Raw genomic sequence first — 19,878 nt, 5'->3', positions numbered from 1 at the left:
TGAGAGTTCTGGCATCTGAATCATCCCTGAGTCTGGTTCTTCTGTTTGTTTTGTCTCTTGACAGTGGGTCAGTAATGCCTGGGTCTTACTGAACTTTGGATATTGTGTATATAACAGTAGTTATTGAGGTCAGTGGTTTTTAGTGGCTGGAGATGGGCACTGTTTTTCTTCTCTGAGGTGATCAGGTGGGGAATGGAGGTGGTTTGTTCAGAAGTTGGGCTGGGTTTAGATTTTGGTGGTGGTGTGTGTATCTTTCATGTTCCACCCTGGCTTCCAGTTATTCTTGTGATGGCCTCCCATTTCCTTGTGCTTATAGGTTAGGGGTCTGGAAGGTTTTTTTCAGTTTAGTGCTCCATGCTCAGCTCTAGATGCCCCTATCATTGTGGGAGTAGAGTCTCCACTTTTTTACCTCCTCTAGCAGTGGACTGCTGTTGCTTCTTCCTCATTGCCAGGCAGGTAGTGGGGGTTCGTGAGGATTGCTGTCTTGTCCTGTTCCAGCCTCAGTCTTAGTTCTTGTGCTTTCTGACCATCTCTCATGGTAGCAGACCTCTCCTTTTATTGGTATGGGATTTTGGTCCCAGGACAGTTTCCTGCTTCCCCTGGGATAAAGGGTTTCTTCTTCTACCCTTGGCCAAGCCACAGTGGGTTTTAGCCAGACCCTGTGGGTATGCTGCTCTTTGCCCAGCAGCTTGAAGTTTAAGGTTTTTACTCCACATTAGAGAAGCTCTCAGGGCCTTGGGCTCTGTGCATTTTCCACAGCTGTAGCTCCTCCTTTGTGCCTCCCACGGAGACCTGCTGTCTCTGGTCTCCCACCCTGCCTGCTGTGTGAGTACCTGCTGGGGAGCTCATGGGAGAGAGCCTGGGAGTGAGTGTGGATTCCCCTGGGTCTGAGACCAGGCTAATCCAGCCTATGCTCAGCTCTTAACAGTTTGTTATAGTTTTAGATGATATTTTCTTGCTTGTTGGAATAACTTTCATGTCTCCCTCCACATGCCCTTCCCTTCTTGGCCCCAGGTGAGCCATTTCATTCATCTCTGCATGGAGTTTAGGCTTTGGTTCTTGGTGACTTCAACTTTCTGGTGGGCTTAAGAGAAGTTATGATTTTTGTGATATCTTTAGCTTTTTTATGTTATTATGCCTGGAACAACATTCTTTTCAAGTGTCTGCATCTTGAAGCAGACTCATCTAGCTTTGTTTTTTAAAATATGGAATGGATGTTGAATTTTATTAAATATCATTCACCCTTATTCAAAATGGTCATGTGAATTTCTAAGTTACCCTTCCTGACGTGCTGAATTATGTCAATAGGTCACCTGATATTAAATCCACCCCTTATTTTTTCTTACTTGAAGAATTTTTTCATTAGCAAATATTTCTTTGATAATCTATTAAGGGCCAGATACATAGATATGGGTAATACAGAGTCTTACAGATTTGTATTCTGATCAAAAGGGAGACAAAAGCCACATGTAAATAAATAAATAGGGCACTTTAGATTGTGATTTAGATTAGGAAGGAAATGAATAGGGTGGGTGTGCAGTCGGGAGTAACTACTCTAGATAGGGTGGACAGGAACAGGCTAGAGGTAATACTGGTGTTAGGCACTAAAGGTTGAAAATGATCCAGTTGCTTAAAAGAGTTGAGAGTAGGGAGGGCTTTTTGGGAGCTGGCAGGTACAAATTTCCAGGGGCAGAAAGGAGATGGGCTTGGTGGAAGATCAGGAAGTTCACCGGTGTGGCTGAAACATAGTGAGTAAAGGTAGTAAAGGCTATCGAAAAGGTAGCCAGAGCCAAATGGCCATACCATCTCTTCAGCCACGTTACATGTTTGAATTACATGAGGAAGGGGAAGAACCTGGAGATGAATTGAAGGAGGCCTCCTCTTGCTTGCTCAGTAAAAGTCATTATTCCCACATCTACACAGTTCCTCAGAGGTGGTTCAGGTTCGAGTTCAGACCACCGCAATAAAGTGAGTATCTCAGTAAAGTGAGTCAAGTGAATGTTTTGGTTTCCCAATGCATATAAAAGTGAAGTTTATTAAAGTCTATATATTGACTTTTTTCACTCAGCATAATACCTTCTAATTCCATCCATGTTGTTGCATATGGCAAGATTTCATATTTTTTTGATGGCTACATCATTTTCCATTGTATGCATATATACCGCATCTTCTTTATCCATTCATCAGTTGGTGGACATCTGGACTTTTTCCATAGTTTGGGTGTAGTAGATATTGCTACTATAAACATCGGGGTGCAGGTGTCCCTTGGATTACTACATTTGTATCTTTGGGTAAATACCTAGTAGTTTCATTGCTGGGTTCTAGGATAGCTCTACTTTTAACTTTTTGAGGAATCTCCATACTATTTTCCAAGGCAGAGAATCATAGTGAAACAAGATGAAGCCAGAGAGGGAGACAAAACATAAGAGACTCTTAATCTCAGGATAGAAACTGAGGGTTGCTAGAGGAAAGGGGTGGCTGGGTGATGGACACTGGGGAGCATATGTGTTGTGGTGACCACTGTGTATTATATGAGACTTATGAATCACAGACCTGTAACCCTGAAACAAATAATACATTGTATGTTAATTTTTTAAAATAACAATAATAAACTCATTACAAGTTAAAAAAAATAAAATAACCTGCATTAAATGTGAATGAGTTTGATGAAATTTAAGTATTCTCTCACACTTAATGTTTCCAGCTAATAAACTTCCAGCTTCATTATTACAAAAAAAAAAAAAGATGTTTACACTCCACTGTAGTTTAGTAAGTGTGCAGTAGCATTATGCCAAAAAAAAAATAGTTTAAGATACACTTAAAAAATACTTTATTGCTGAGAAATGCTAGCCATCTTCTTTGCTTCCCATGAGCGATAGTCACTGATCACAGCTCTGCCGTAACAGATGCCATAATAACAAAACAGTTTGAAATACCCCAGGATTGACTGAAATGGGACACAGAAACATGAAGTGGGAAATGCTGTGGGAAAAATGGCACCGATCGACTTCCTTGATGCAGTTGCCATAAACCTTCAATTTGTTGTTGTTGTTGTTGTTGTTGTTTTTAAACTTATCTGCGAAGTGCAGTAAAGCAAAGCCCAATGACACAAGATGGGCTTGGGAGCCTCTAGTATAGTTGTTTATCTCACATTAATTTATTTGTTATCTGTCTCACATTTTCAGTCTCTCTGTGCTGACTTTTTCTTCCTGTTTCTAACCACACTCAGCTCCTCCTTATCCCAAAGGAACCTTCCCATGTCCTCTTCTGCTGATCCTGGCACCCGGCCTCTCTCCTTTCCTTCACAGCCACTTCTCAGACCGTGTTCTGTGTTTGCAGGCCCTTATTACTTCACCGTGCCCTCCCTCCCTCCCTCCTTACCCTTCTATGAAATGGTTTTTCACCATAACAATGTCCTCCTAATCCTGGTGACCACCAAACCCAGCACCCTCTCATTTATTCTTCCCCGAATGGAAGATTTAAAAATACACTATTGGCCATATCTTCTTTCTTCAAAGTCTCTAAACCCTGACTTCCTGGGCCCTTCGCTGTCTCGTGTTTTGTTTTATCTCTCTTATTACCCCTTGTTTCTTTTCATTTCTACTTCACCCTTAATAGATTGGGATTACCCAAGGTGCTGAGTCAGACTTCTCTATCTACCATATATGCTCTCTGGCTTATCATTTATGTTCTTTTACAAAAATGGCTCTCACTGTGTACTCCCAGATCTGTGCCTCTAGCCCAGACTTCTCTCTAGGGAAAGAAAAGAATATGCATCTATATTTAATAGATCATAATTTTCGTATTGCTATGTAATCTTTGTAATTATTTTAAATGGATGTGTAATGTTATGTTAAGTGCCTCTGCTGTAATTAGCCTAACCATTTCTCTGTTGAAAATTTCTAGTCCTGGATTTGCAGCTACACTTTATAATTCTACACATGTATATTGAGTTTGAGATTTGGTGAGATGGAAAATGAATTGCTTCCCCCCCCTGCCCCAAACTAGCTCAGGCCCCCTAGATAAATATGGGAAAGTCAGCAGAATCTTTGGCAAAGCTTCCTTAGGCTTTCTTGCTTTGGATCAGCTGAGAGGCTATCATCACTATCCAAGTTCAAGGTAGCATTATTAACCCTTGCGTGAACTCCTGAAAGGCCTTCCACGTGGTCTCTGTGTCCCCAGGCTCCTTACTCACTAATACAACAGGCTCTCTGTTCTTACAGAAGAAGTAGTCCTTGTGTCCCCAAGACCCCAGAGACCTTAAAGTTTCTCACACTGATGTGTCTCTGAGTAACTCTGCAAAAGAGATTCACCTTCAACCAAGGCAGGATTTTAAACACTCTATAAGGTTGTGGTTCCCAGTACCTACCATCAGCCTTGGGCGGATTTTTGCCATATTTAACTGACAACTCAGATGCTCTCTGGAGCCAGGAGATGTGTTTGTTTTCATTCAGTTATTCTCCAGAAGGAACCTGGAAACCAGCTGATGGTGCTGTTCTATACTCCTTGGTGGTGGTCTTCAAAAACTATAGGAACCCTAATGATTATCATGCTTGTGCCTTGGGAAACGAAGTGCTGGTGCCTTAGCTACGGAGGACTTGGGAACTATTCCTCTAACCATTCACCTGTCCCCAGCCAAGTGGCCTTTGTGATCTGGCCAAGCTGTTCTACCCACCTGCCTGACGAAGAACTGGCCCTTTAGTGAAGCCCATCAGATCAAAGCTTCCAGCAGTAGCAGCGCTACCAGTTTCTGTCCCTCCCCTAGGCATGGTTTGTCTGGGTTCATGAATTCCTGTTTGGGTGTCTGACCTGGGAATGCCTCCGAGCTTTTCCCTGATTGTCAGCCATTTCCAGGAGCACGCTGACCAGGACACGAGCCGCAGCAGTTGGTTGATCCATTCTTGAGTCTTTCCCACCCTTTCCCGTTCTGACTATGTGTTATCACTGTGTAAGGAAAGAGGGTTGTGTTTTGCACAAACAAGGCTGTGTGCACCGAGCATTTCCAAGCCCCGTGTTAGTAAAACACCAGCAGCCCAGGAACCATACAGTAGTAGCAACTGTGAAGCAGGCTCCATACTTGGAGCAGAAGGTGGGCCTGTGTGTAGGCCCGTGTAGAGTAGGCATATCGTCAAGGCAGTGCCCTTCCGCTGCCTTCCACCACTTGTCCCATTGTCTGTCTTTCTCTCGCATCCTCTAATTAATTTTCAGTTTAGTCTACCATAATAACAAATTGCCTTTAAAATTATTGAAAAGCACATGTGTTGATGGTAATAGCCACTCCCTTCTCACTCTCTGCCCCGACTATACTTCTGCCTTGAGGCATTCTGGTCTGTGCATCCTCTTAACTCAGTGGCCCACAGTAACTGTATACCAGATGTTGTAGCCACAGTGACAGTATTTGATGATGGTGCTCTCTGCTGTAGATCAGGAGGCAGGAGATGATAACTCTTGTCACTCTCTAATGGTACATTTCAGATTAACCACAATTCAAAAACTACCCTGAGTGCCTTATTCTTGAAGACCCAAGGGTCTGCCGCTTCATTCTGCCCCAGGCGTTGGTTCCCACGAGGAGGCTTCTCTCTGTAATTCCTAGCCAGATGGCTTAGTGGTCCACTCTGTGCACTCCTGCCCCAAATCTTGAGAACCAAGAGGTGGAGGGTGACAGTCAGTAGTGAGACACACAACATTTTCAGCTCCAGCTCTAGAACAATATGTGTGTTCAGCTCAGGTTTGCCTGGTACCCTCCCTCTCTTGACATTCTCTCTGATCCCCTCCACTGTCCTCTCCCGTCATGACAACAACAACAAAGTCCTTCGATTTAGAGACTGATCCAACATGCAGAGTCATCCCCACCCTCAATAGAATGGGCTTCATTCCTTGAACAAGGAAAGTAAACCCTGTTAAAGGAGACCTGACAAAATCTTAGAAGAGTGACCATAACTCAGAAAAGTACTGTTAGGAACGTACTCTCCACTGAATGCCACCCCCTTCGTCCCCCATGATCTCGGGCAATAGAAAAGTAGAACACAAAAAGACCACTCAGCCTTAGAGAAACTATTACCTTGGAAACAGAAGTGTTTTCATTGAACTTAATAAGATCATACATTTATTAAATCAACAGCTCAAACATAATATGAGACAAAATGAGATGAAATGGGAAATACGGAACTAAAGGAACAAGATGAGAAGAAAACAACATTCACCCAAAACTAATAAATTTGAAACAGTAAGGAACTTAATGACCTGAAAATTGAGTTACTGACATAGGGAAAAGCTTTAGATAATTAGAAAGCAAAAGAAAATGGAAGCAATTTAAATCATCATAAGGGTGGTCCAACATAAAGATAATTGGTGTCTGTAATATAAAGGAGCCTACCCCCAAAGAAAAAAATTTGGCCAGAAAAGATCTATTTGAAGATACAATAAAAGAAAATTTTTCTGAAATGAAATGTATCTCCTTACAGAGAAGGTCATTGTGTTCTAGGGGGGAAAGAAAGGTTGTATAGTGACAGACCCCGAGCTGACACCTAGTTATTTATCAGACTTCAGAAATAAAGAATTTTGCAGACGTTGAGCCAGAAGAAAGGCAAGTCACCCCAAGGAGGGGAGGCCATCAATCAGGCTGGCTCCAGGCTTCTCCACTTTAGCATCATTGCCAGAAAGCAAAGGAGAATGCAGAGTCTCGAAAGAAAGAATTGATGTATTTAGCACCAAGTAAGTGTTAGAATTCAGCTAGAGAAACCAAGAGTAAACAACTATGCAAATAGAATGAAAGTGTTATACACTTTGACAAAAGATAGTTGGTCTTCATTTAAAATTGAAACTTATAGTTCAGAAAATCTGTTTAAAATATGTTTTTTCAAAAGCTTAACTTCAGAGGAATGTTTTGGGAATGTAGTGTCTCTATAAAGAAATATGGGTTTAAGTAGAGTTTTTCCTTTATTTTCACTTCAGCTTCATTTTAAGTACAAAGTTAAATTTTACTCTTTCTGTTTAAGACACACATAGGAGGGTGTATAGAATCCCTTTAAAACTTGGTGTGGTATTTCTGGGTGTTGTGCCTGTGCGTTGAATTTTTGCATTTTCCTTTGGAGTGTCAGACATTGTTGAATTTTTTTTTTTTTAAACAAATAACTTTATCTAAAAATAAAAGCTTATTCCAAAAACTGTTCAACGTAACAAAATAAACCTGTCTACCAACCAAGCCTCTGGTTGCATAGGTCTTGGTTGGGGTTTGGCATGGGCAGATTTTTAAGAAAGCTCTTGTGTTTCTGAATGTTCTGAGTTTAGAACTGCTGCGCCAGCAGTTTCTCTTCTCTGTTTTTTATACATGTTTTGACAACCTGGTAGCTTTCACCTCTCTTACAACCCACCTTCACGCTTTCTGGAGACAACTAAGTAAACTGCTCACCCAGATGACGAGCATGATTTTTCATTTCCACCTGTTTGCTTGGTGTGGTTAATAAAAGGCACCGAGTGTGCCATGAGCTTCATTACATTCGTCTTGAAAAGGGAAAACCAGTGGGAAACATTTTATAAATGAGTGGATTAAAGTATAAAAACGATTTGCTCAACATCATTTCTTATCAACAAGCCTGATACTTTTTTTCCCTATTTTTCTTAGTTCAAATATTTTAGTCACAAGGCATCCCCTACCTTGTTTTTTGCTCTTCTGATTATGGTGGGTAAATATATCTTTGGCATATTTGTAATGTATTTTTTCATTCATTAATCTATGACAGCATATAAACTTATAATCACAAGATGACTAAGTTATTTTTTATCCTATGTAAATTTTTATCTTCAGTTAATATAAAGTGGTTATTATGGTGTAGGTATTTTGGTCTAATGTGAATTTCAAATACATACATTGCAACAACTATTTGAAAATAATGAGGAATTAGAGTATTTGACTTTTGTATAAATAAATAATATGAGCCTGAATAGTTTTTGTGTGTGTGCCCAAGGTTCCAGTAAATGGAAACAAATGAAATTATGGCAAGTAATCACTGCTCAAAAATGTGATAATTGACAGAGATTGTGGGTGGTCAATGCCATTTAAATACCAATTTACTTCCGGCACAACCAGAAATGGTGGTGGTTTCATCCATTCTCTCCTGCAGTCAGCTCTATCTACCTTCCTGTCATTAATGACAAAGAAACAAAGCCATTGAATATTTTGCTCAGTTAAAAATGGTGATTTTCTTTTTAAACTAAGGGCCATTACAACATTATAACTTTTAAATTATATTGGTGAAGAACCATAAATAAGTAGATTTTTTTACTTTCATAAAGTTTTTGTTCATTGATAAAATTCCATGTTAGCAATTCTTCATGCTTCTACCAGCTAATAGCTCATGATCATCTGAGGTATGCTTGCTCTAAAAATCACTGTATAGTAGACTTATTCCTCACAAGAATATCAATATTGCATGTTTTAGAACAGTACTCCTAAAAACTTGCTGAGAAGTTTGCCTTAAAAGATATTAAAAGTGAGAAGACAGTCAAATACCCAACATTAAAGCGCTGGATTTTCTTCTTTATGTGGCGGGTCTCTCAGACCATTGTGTAGACAGAGTCCTCCGCTGTCAGGTGAAGGAGAAGGGTAATTTTGTTGTTGAAAGATCTGGTTCTAGGACCTTGGTGACAGAGGTGGTCAAGAGAGGAACACAACATTCTGGAAATGTACACTAACTAAGGTCTTGGCATGAATGTTTCAATAGATTTTGATTGCCAAATTCTTAAAATTGCCAAACTGTTTGAATACAGTTTTATCCAAAGTAAGCTCTCCTTGGACTACCTTCTTCAGTTGTCATAACAGTCTTGTGATTGTAATCTTAATTTTTAAAAATATGTCTATAGTTGGTATATATACCATTTTACCAATTGATATCTTTATTTATTTTTTTAAACAGAAATCTTAGAGGCTGGCATTAAAGCAACTTCAGAGTCACTTAAAGGTGTGAAACGGAAAAAGATTGTAGCTGAGAATCACCTGAAAAAAATACCAAAATCCCCACTGAGGAATCCTCTTCAGGCAAAACATAAACAGAATACAGAAGAGTCCTCTTTTGCTGTCCTCCAGAGAGCTTCAGAGTCTCACAAGAAACAGAATCCTAGTCCCATAAAAAATGGGAAGCAGTTTACCAAACAAAATGGAGAAACCCTTGGGGTAGTGGCCGAAGCCCCTAACTCCGAAGACTCTGTCTCCCCAAAGAAGCCCTTGTTCCTGCAGCACGCGTCTGAGCTGCGGAGATGGGGATCGGAAGGCTCCGACCCCGACAAGTTAGACTTCCTGGACACAAAATGTGACTCTGGTTCTTTGTCAAGTAAAACCAGGACTGACCATAGTGAATGTATCTCCTCCACTCGTAGTCCTACTTCTTCCTCTTATACAAACACCGCGTTCGATGTCTTACTGAAAGCAATGGAGCCAGAACTGAGCACCTTGTCACAAAAGGGCTCATCTTGCGCAGTTAAGATAGAAAAACTGAGACCAAATAAAACTGTACGACCCCCTTCTCAGTTAAACAGCAGCTCAGTGGAGGCCCCAGATCAGACTCCGCAAGAATTTGTTTCTGAACCACAGCCTTCTCCTCGTACCTCATACACCGTGCATGTGTCTGCTGCTCAGAAGAATGAGCAGGTTGTAGTTCAGTCAGTTTCTCATTCACATAATCAACAAGAACACTTTGTTTCCAAACCTAGCCAACAAAATCCGCTGCTTCCAGCGTGTTCAGGTTTCACGAGGTCATTGGTGAACCTGCAAAATCAAGACAATGCCAAACTTGAACAAGTTTATCATATGGCAGTGACGTCATCTGTGGGTCTGACTTCACCTTCCAGTAGAACTCAGGTTACTCCTCAAAACCAGCAAATGGATTCTGCTTCCCCGATGTCAGTCAGTCCAGCCCATTCTACACAGTCAGCGCCCCCGCCAATTTACAGTTCAACTCCTGTCGCCTCTGTGGTTAACCACAGCGTGGAGCAAATGTGCAATCTTCTTCTGAAAGATCAGAAGCCCAAAAAACAAGGAAAATATATTTGTGAGTATTGCAATAGGGCGTGTGCAAAGCCTAGCGTGCTTTTAAAGCACATCCGCTCCCATACTGGGGAGCGACCCTATCCCTGTGTCACCTGTGGATTTTCATTTAAGACTAAAAGCAATCTGTACAAGCACAAAAAATCCCATGCACATACTATCAAACTGGGTCTTGTCTTACAACCGGATGCTGGTGGTTTGTTCTTGTCACAGGAGTCCCCCAAAGCACTTAGTATCCATTCAGACATAGAAGACAGCGGGGAGAGCGATGAGGAGGGGGCCGCTGACGAAAGACACAATGACCCGGCCTCCATGGACCTGCAGCCTGTGCAAATAATGAAAATGATGTCAAACTCTGAAGCTTTACCGAAATCAGGTTCTGTTCCCAGCAATCCAGACCATGTGGTGGGTGACGTTTCCCTACAGGACAAAGCTTCCGAATCCCAAGCTGTGACAGAGTTACCAAAAGTTGTGGTCCACCCTGTCAGCCTGTCCCCGTTAAGGGTTGACAGCCCAAAGGTTACGGATCCCAAGCCTGAACTGTCTAGTGCACAGAAGCAGAAGGACCTTCAGGGAACCAGTGTCCTGTCCCATTCAGCCTGGGCCTCCTCCCTGGAGACTGACGAAAAGTCCCGTCAGAAGGGGGACCTGAGTCAGCCAGAAGGAAAGCAAGAGCCACACATAGGAACGGTACATGCCCAACTACAAAGGCAGCAGGCTACCGACTGCTCCCAAGAGCAACAAGGAAAACTTCTGAGTCCTCGGAGTTTAGGAAGTACAGATTCTGGTTACTTTTCACGTTCTGAAAGTGCTGACCAGACAGCGAGCCCACCGACTCCCTTTGCCAGAGCGTTACCCACCGTGGAACAAGACTCAAATAAGAATAACGGGCCCTCTGCACCTCGCCTCAGTACACCAGCACCTTCGACTCTGTCAACAAGTGAGAAAGCATTGCTTCTACCAGGTCAGATGCGCCCACCCTTGGCAACAAAAACACTGGAAGAACGGATATCAAAGCTTATCTCCGACAACGAAGCTTTGGTAGATGATAAGCAGCTGGATAGTGTTAAGCCACGGAGAACCTCTCTTTCACGACGAGGAAGTATCGATTCCCCCAAGTCATATATTTTTAAAGATTCTTTTCAGTTTGATTTGAAACCAGTGGGACGGAGAACAAGCTCAGGCTCTGATATACCGAAGTCCCCTTTCACCCCAACTGAGAAATCAAAGCAAGTGTTTCTTCTGTCCGTACCTTCCCTTGACTGTTTGCCCATTACGAGAAGTAATTCTATGCCCACCACAGGTTATTCAGCAGTACCTGCCAGCATAATACCTCCCCCTCACCCACTGAGAGGAAGTCAGTCATTTGATGACAAAATTGGCACGCTCTACGATGATGTCTTCATGTCGGGACCTAACACTTCTGTGCCCCACAGCGCGCATCCCCGGACCCTCGTCAGACAGTCAGCAGTCGAAGACTCTTCCGCAAATGAAAATCACCTTCTCGGTCCTGGACAGTCCTTGGATGAGAGCTATCAAGGCTGTGGGGCCCCTAGTGACGCTGTATCAGCCAGGAGCAAGTCGTCAGCCCCAGGCTCACATTTAGAGAAAAAGAAGTCGCATCAAGGGCGTGGGACAATGTTTGAGTGTGAAACCTGTAGAAACAGGTATAGAAAACTGGAGAATTTTGAAAACCATAAGAAATTTTACTGTTCAGAGTTGCACGGGCCAAAAACAAAGGTGGCTGTGAGAGAACCTGAACACAGCCCCGTGCCTAATAGTACCCAGCCTCAGATTCTGCACTACAGAGTTGCTGGTTCCACAGGGGTGTGGGAACAGACACCCCAGATTAGAAAAAGGAGGAAGATGAAAAGTGTTGGAGATGACGATGAACTTCAGCAAAATGAAAGGGGGGCTTCTCCCAAAAGCTCTGAAGGCCTTCAGTTTCAGAATTCTCTGGGCCCCGCTTCCACTCTGTCTAAGCATAGTATTGCAATAACAAGTGACCAGCAGCACAGAAACATACAGTTACAAACTCCCCAAATCCAACTGGTCGCCAGAGGCCCCAACCAGATCATGGATCCAAAGCCGTCCACCATCACGGAGCAACACCTAAGTTCAGCTACCCAGGACAAGACAGAGTTGAAGAGGCATGGAACTGGCATCTCAGTCATTCAGCATACGAACTCACTGAGCAGACCCAATTCATTCGACAAGCTTGAGTCTTTTGAAAGAGGTTCCCCAGTTTCCTTCCAGGAGCTGAATAGAACAGTGAAGCCTGGGCCTCTGAAACTGATAGGAATTTCCTCAGAGGAAGGCCACCCTCCTCAGAACACATCTCACCCTCACCAGCCTGTGCTATCATCAGACGCTCTGAGAGGAGAACTTCAGGACAGTTTGAGAAAGAGTTCAAATGAACGACATGTGTTAGGACAGCCCTCCCGACTAGTTCGGCAGCACAACATCCAAGTCCCAGAGATTCTGGTCACAGAAGAGCCAGATCGGGACCTCGAAGCCCAAGGCTACGATCAGGAAAAATCAGAGAAGTTCAGCTGGCCTCAGCGTAGTGAAACTTTGTCAAAGTTGCCAACCGAGAAGCTGCCACCCAAAAAGAAGAGGCTCCGTCTTGCCGAGATGGAACATTCTTCAACAGAATCAAGTTTTGACTCCACTCTGTCCAGGAGTCTAAGTAGGGAGAGTAGTTTGTCTCACACTTCCAGTTTCTCGGCTTCGTTAGACATAGAGGATATTTCTAAAACTGAGGCTCCCCCCAGAATCGATTTTCTAAACAGAGCAGAGTTCCTCATGATTCCAGCTGGCTCGAATACACTCAGTGTTCCTGGAACTCACCGGGAAATGAGGCGTGCTGCCTCAGAACAGATCAGCTGCATGCCAACATCCATGGAGGTCTCTGATTTCAGAAGTAAATCATTCGACTGTGGAAGCATAACTCCACCTCAGACGACACCACCTGTTGAATTGCAGCCCCTGACGTCCCCTTCTGGCATGGGGGTCACTGGGCACGTGCCTCTCTTAGAAAGAAGGAGAGGTCCACTGATGCGGCAGATATCTTTAAACATAGCTCCAGATAGTCATGTGCCTCCCATGAACCCACCATCTTTCCAAACAGTTGCTCTTCCCGGTGTGAACACAGCACCATTTCCGGGCCCCCAGCTCACTAATGCATCTTTAGCCGAGTTTTCTGCAAACACTTTGCACTCGCAGACTCAAGTTAAGGATCAGCGAACAGAAACTTCCAGTTCCACCTCTGCTAACATCTTTCCTGTTCAACAGCTTTTTGGTATCAATTTGTTAAATCACATCCACGTACCCCTTAGCCACCAAAACACACAGATGTCTCTGCAGGTGTCTACACAGAGTGTCAAACCGGATACAAGCCCCAGTGTATGTGTATCTTCTAAAAGTAAAGATTGCTTTGCACCAAAGTACCAACTTCATTGTCAGGTTTTCACATCGAGCCAGTCTTGCTCTTCCAGTCCTGTACTTTCTTTGCCAAAGCCAGTTCTTTCAGATCCCATTGGGGTTGACCATCGTGGGACTTCATTAGCATTACCAACCAAATTAATGGATGCCATGCCTAATTCATGTGTCCCACCCCCACTGAAGCTCGGACCCCTGGGCGGTCAGGCGCAGAAGGTGCCAACATCGTTTGCATTGCCCGTGCACCTGCCGAGTAACGTTCCAGCATACTGTTTTGCCACTGTCACGCCTCTGCCACAGATCCTGGTGACCCAAGATCTCTCCAACCCACCAATTTGCCAGGCTAATTGTAGCATGGTGCCAGTCAACGAAGAACCAAATTCCATGCCAAAATTGCAAAAAGATCACCAGAATGCTTTGCCAAACCCAGAGAAGGAACTCATTCGTGAAAATGTGTTTTCAGAGATGGGCCAGAATTTTCCTCCATCAGCTTCCTTGTCCATAACCCAGAAAATGTCTATGGGTAGACTTTCCCCCCAGCAAGAATCTTCAGCTTCAAGTAAAAGGATGCTTTCCCCAGCAAATAGTTTAGACATTGCCATGGAAAAGCACCAGAAGCGAGCTAAAGATGAGAATGGGGCTGTTTGTACAACAGAGGTTAGACCCTTGGAGCCATTGAGTTCCAGACCTAGTGAAGGTAATAAACAGAAGAAACCCATCTTGGTGAGGCAGGTTTGTACTACAGAGCCTCTTGAAGGTGTGCTATTGGAACAGGGTATTTTTTCTCCACCAGAAATTAGTAGTGAGGCTGTTAATTTGACAGATGTTTTACCAGCTGATCAGTTGTCATCCGAACACTCTAACTCTGTAGTCGCAGAACCTAGAAGCGACCTACAGGAATTTGAAAAGATCAAGTCATCCACATCGCTCACTCTTACCGTGAGAGATTCACTTGTCCCTGCAGAAAACCTTCACATGTCCCCTTTGGAACATGTAGACAATAACCAAGAAAGGAAGTCTCCAGGGGTTAAAACTCAAGGGGACAGAGAGAACATCCCAGAGCAAAGTCCAGCTACAATCAGCACACTTTTAGTGTCTGATGCGGGAGACACACGGCAGCTGCCTTTTCCCAGCCTGAAGACCTCAACCAACTTTACGTGGTGTTACCTGTTGAGGCAGAAGGCATTGCATTTGCCTCAGAATGACCAGAAAACTTCAGCCTATACTGATTGGACAGTTAATGCCAGTAATCCAAACCCACTTGGTTTACCTACAAAAGTTGCTCTTTCTCTCCTTAACTCCAAACAGAAGACCGGAAAATCACTATATTGTCAAGCAATAACTACCCATTCCAAATCAGATTTATTGGTCTATTCGAGCAAGTGGAAAAGCAACTTAAGCAAGGTACTTGACATATCATTTATCTTCAGAAATAGTTTGTGCAATGTCTTGATAATTTTAAATGTTTCAATTGGAAGTTGTATCTTAATTTTGAATGACAACTTGTGCTCTGTAAGTATAAAGTTACCTGAAAGAAAGGATGATAAATTTATCCTGGGAGTTAGGCTGATAAGGGTTACATGGAATCCTTCAGTGATTTTATCTTGAAACATTTTGAAAATAACTTGCCCTGAGCTGAATATTTAAGTCCTTGCGTAATGGTGCAGAGAAACATGGCTTTACGTTCATCTTTCTCTTATACTACGTGATAGGAGATTATGTTTATGCTTTGTCCCTGCTAGTGCAGAGGAACAGAGGTGTGACTTATCAAAGAGTCTTACATTTCATCTTGAAATACAATCAGAGAGCCATTCATACTTGTCCTGTGTGCCCTGACTCCTCTCCCCTCACCATGCTAGTCTCCACTCCCGCCCAGTGTTGGAATCTTAGTACTAGAGAGCAGGGTCACGGAAAGGCTGACTCAGACACTGGATAATTGAGTTGATGTGCTCAAGACATAGAGTAAGGTCATAAAGCTGTAACTTTGGGTTATTTATGGAATTTGTTTTAGTAGAGTTGTTGGCTTTCTAAAATGGGGAAAATCATGGAAGTGAGAATAAATAGGTAAGGGGATCGTGTTAGACTCTGGCCATTCAGAATCAGAGAGTAAGTCCTTGACCTCCACAGGTTCACAAGTGTGTATATTACAGGTTCCTAGATATCTACATGCTTTTCAGTAAGGAAGTATTTCAGTATCCCAGATACTGGGAGGTACATCCAGTTTTAAGAAGGAAGTCTCTAACTTTGCCAGTAGGTCGAGGAGGTATGGATACAGGGAAGAGATTCTGAAACTGGAGATTCTTTAACAGAGTCTTGAAAAAAAAAAAAAAGAAAGAAAAAAAAAGTAGGAATTTTTTTTTCAGGTAAATAAGAATGAGAAATTTTAATAGTCTGCTGAAAAGATATAGAAGTGAGAAAGAACTTGATTTGTTTTAAAGAACCTTGAGAAGTCTGCTGTAGCTAGAAGATGTAAGTTTGAAACACCATTGTGCCTTCAGGTTGGAAATATGGGTAAAAACCAAAGAATGTGCCAGGTGGCGGTGAGACATTGATGCTTTTTCAGTGAAGGAAGGTGCATCCAGACCATTCAGAACTTAATTTTTGGATACCCAGACTTTAGACCAATGAAACCATAATCTTGGAAGATGAGATCTGATTATAAGAATTTAAACAGAGCTTCATGAATGTAACTGTGCCTATATGAAGTGACCTCCTCAGTACCAAGTGCTGTGGTAGAAATGCCTCTGAAAATGTGTATCTAGGTTTGGAGCTAGGCAAGGACTCCCAGTGGACGGTGTTGGAATTCCTTGGTGTGTTGGTGTAATTCATGAGCTTGCTCAGAGAAGGCAGAAGGAAAAAACAGCTCAGGATGGATCCAGGATCACTACTACTTAAAGGGTTGAACACGCAGGAAACTGAAAGAGGTTGTTCATAGAAGAAAGAAGAGGACTAGAAGAAAGTGGGATCGCATAGATCAAGGAGGAAATTTCAAGGAAAGTTACTCAGATGGAGAGGTCAAATAAAGGTCACATAAAGATGAAGACGAACATGGTTCTTAGGCTTAGTGGTTCTAATATCGCTGGTGACTTGGGTTGTAAGGGCAGGCGGTTGTGGAGGACTGGGTGCTGGGTTGACTCTTCATTCCCAACCCAGATGTTACAATTCATTATGGACAGGAAGGGACAGGTCTTGAAGGACAGGTGTTTCTAAGAGAAACAAGGTATCAGCAACATAAACTAAACAGCACAGGTGGTCAAGTGTATAAAGACCAAGGACGGGATAAGGATTTGGGGGTATCTAGCTCATTGGCAATTAGTGACTAGAAGCCAGATTCGATAGTAAGAAAGTGAGCAAAAGACAAATGGGAATTAGGTGTTGAAAAGAAGGTGAAAAGTAGAATTAGTGTTAACGGTATAAAGTCAAGGAAAGGTATGTGTGTGCATTCTAGATTGTGGGGAAACCCGATGTGTTTGTCAGGAAAAGAAGAGCCCGATGCATTTTTGCCTGTCAGGGTCAGCATTATGACCTCCTCTCACTACCTTCCTGACCTGGGCCAGCAGCTTGGTTTTACTCCTGGCCTTGAGAGGACAGGGGCTCCCCGGGGTGCTCCTTCTGAGGCTACGCGGGGCCCTCTGTCTGGGTGCACACTTTCTCTTCATTTGCTGACAATAAGTCAGCTCAGCACAGAGCTGTCTGCTTGGAGATGTGGTTTGAAAAAAGGGCCCTTGATTAGAAAAGTCATACCTCATGTTGGATTTGGCCAAAGAATGGGTGTTTGAGCCTTGGCTGTTGAGCTTGACTTTGGACAAGTGACTTTACCCCGAGAGTGCCTTTCTTCCCTGGGTATAACCCCTATGCTGCCTGCTGCACAGGGTGTGTGAGAAGGACAGGGGCTGAGAACGGGACACTAGTGAAATCCTAAGGTGCTGTCGCTGTAAAGTTTCCACAGAAAATGCACATACAATTTATCATTTTGACGTCTATTACCTTTTTCTAGAGACATAATTATTATCAGGCCACAGCCTGACTTCCCACCTGGCTTTCTCTCAGAGTTATCAGCATTCCTGAACTTTTGAGAAGACACAGAGAGGAAATGTAATTATGGTTTAAAATAATAGGGAAAGGGGAGATTCTTGGGAAATGGGGCCTCTGCTTGACAGAATGCACAGTTACAGTGCCTTCCGGTGAAGGGGATATAATCCTGTCTCTCAGGAGTATGAGACAGGATTATACCAAAAAGGGGAATGGTCTCTTTCCCATCTCCAAAGAGTAAAGCTCTTTGAGGAGTAAAGAGTAGTGTGAGCAGTTGGTCAGTGGATTGTGGCGGGTTGTTCAAACAGGTTACGGTCATCAGGTTGCTGGGGGCCCAACAGAGAGACTAAAGCTGAGGGAGGGGAGAAAGCAAATGTCCTCTAAACATATTACTTCCTCAAAACGCATCCCAGTAAGTTAACTACGTGTACGGTTCTGTGCCATGTTTTAATTTCCAAGTGAAACACTAGCATGTTTGTGTTTTCAGTTTTATTAAATTAGTTTCTCTTTTTTTTTTTTCCCTTTCAGAGAGCATTAGGTAATCAAAAGTCCACAGTAGTTGAATTCAGCAATAAAGATGCCTCTGAAATTAACAGTGAGCAAGATAAAGAAAATTCCTTAATCAAAAGTGAACCAAGAAGAATTAAAATATTTGATGGAGGGCAAGTACAAATTTTACTTTTTAAATGTACATTTAAACATACTTTTTAAATGTACATTTGCTTTCATGTGAATGAAGACTTACCAGTGCCAATTTTACATAAATGTTGCAAGGTTTCTTAGCTTATTAACAGAATCTTCATGGCAAAATATATGTTAGATTGTCATGTTAAATAATTCCATTTTGATCAAGAGAATATTTAGGAAACATCATAGGTCCTAGGAGGCAGCTAAGAACTGTTTTCAGAGTACACTCTGGGTTTCACGTCGATTTACAATAAGGAGTGCCTCGGGAAATCTGTTGTCAGACGAATTCACTGCCTATTTGATGCCTTTGTGTATTTGGTAATGAGAAAAACATATTGTAAAAGCTGATTGTAGTTGTGGCGAAGCCAAGAAATATTTCAGTACATAGAGTTGTTGTCATTGAATTTAATAATAAAGAACACTCTTGAACCAGTGGCTTAGAAGGAGAGAGTGCTATGCCAAAATTAAACCTAGTATCGAATAAGGTTGCTTGATTAGACTTAGCTGTTAGCATATGAGCGTTGGTGCAAAAACGTGGAATATTCTGTTACTTACAGATATGTGCATACAATTGTATTGATTGAGCATAAAAACTGTGACTTGCTGTATTTTGTAAGTTGAATTCTAATCATCATTATTTTCTCAAAGACATAGTATCCAATCTCCCTATTTATTTTTTTTTCTTTAAATTAGATATAAATCAAATGAAGAGTATGTGTATGTCCGAGGCAGGGGAAGAGGAAAGTACATATGTGAAGAATGTGGAATACGTTGTAAGAAACCTAGTATGTTAAAGAAACACATACGGACCCATACGGATGTCCGCCCCTACCACTGCACTTACTGTAACTTCTCCTTTAAGACGAAAGGTATGAGATGACATTGCTTCATGGTCCTTTTTATGTGTTGAGTTAGTAGAGCTGAGACCCAACTTCACCTACTCTTTGACCAGGGATGCCATAGCTTAAATTGACTAATATAAATACGTCTTGTCAACATGGTAGACTTCTTTCTTTATCTGTCTCTAGACCTCTGAGGGGGAAAAAAAAAAAAAAGTTTTTTTTTAATTATGCACTTTTACATCATATATAATAAATAGGACATTTTAAGAGGAGAAACTGCCCTTTTTTGTTTTACTCCCCAAATTAGAGTTGCATAACACGATGACTAATACATTTCAAAAATACTTTGGGGCTGAAGAAGAGAAAGAAATTTTCATGATTACCAGTAAACTCAAAAAGATTGAAGAAAATGTTTAAATAATAACTGTAGTAAACTTATAATGATTATGTTCATGTTTTATTATCTAATTTTAGACATGAATAGCCATTTCTCTTTTTTCCATGATGCTTTCTGTTTTATACCCAAATTTATTGAATTTCAGCTTCACAAAATTGCTGTTACACTATTTAATGTGCATAGAACTCTGAACTAGTCATTAAAATTATATTTAGTACTCTTTTTGTATTCTTTATATGTTTTTATTTAAATTGTAAGTCCTTATTGTAGTTAAGGTAATTTTGCCCTCTTCAGATTCCCTGCTACATATAATGAGTACACTACTTAGGAAATAATGCTCACTTTCTCCATTAGGCTCTTGCTCATGAATCATTATGTAAAAATATGTTACTTGAGGCTTTAATATACCTCAATTACTTGAGGCTTTAAAAACTAGG

The 19,878-nt window shown here is 42.0% G+C and overlaps 1 protein-coding gene across 5 annotated transcripts in view; it reads left to right on the top strand.

The window, feature by feature from the left end:
* Positions 1–19,878, top strand: part of HIVEP1 (HIVEP zinc finger 1) — a 142,260-nt gene that overhangs the window by 93,656 nt on the left and 28,726 nt on the right. For all 5 annotated transcript variants that reach the window (XM_047733030.1, XM_047733029.1, XM_047733032.1 and 2 more), the window contains exons 4-6: positions 8,916–14,887; positions 18,044–18,177; positions 18,896–19,071. In XM_047733030.1, the coding sequence (XP_047588986.1) occupies positions 8,916–14,887; positions 18,044–18,177; positions 18,896–19,071 (6,282 nt within the window). The remainder of the gene's footprint in view (positions 1–8,915; positions 14,888–18,043; positions 18,178–18,895; positions 19,072–19,878) is intronic.

The sequence above is a fragment of the Lutra lutra genome, chromosome 6 (genome assembly GCF_902655055.1).
Source record: "Lutra lutra chromosome 6, mLutLut1.2, whole genome shotgun sequence".
Taxonomy (NCBI): Eukaryota; Metazoa; Chordata; class Mammalia; order Carnivora; family Mustelidae; genus Lutra; species Lutra lutra.
Note: the sequence above shows the minus strand (reverse complement) of the source record. Positions and strands in the feature narration are given on the sequence as shown.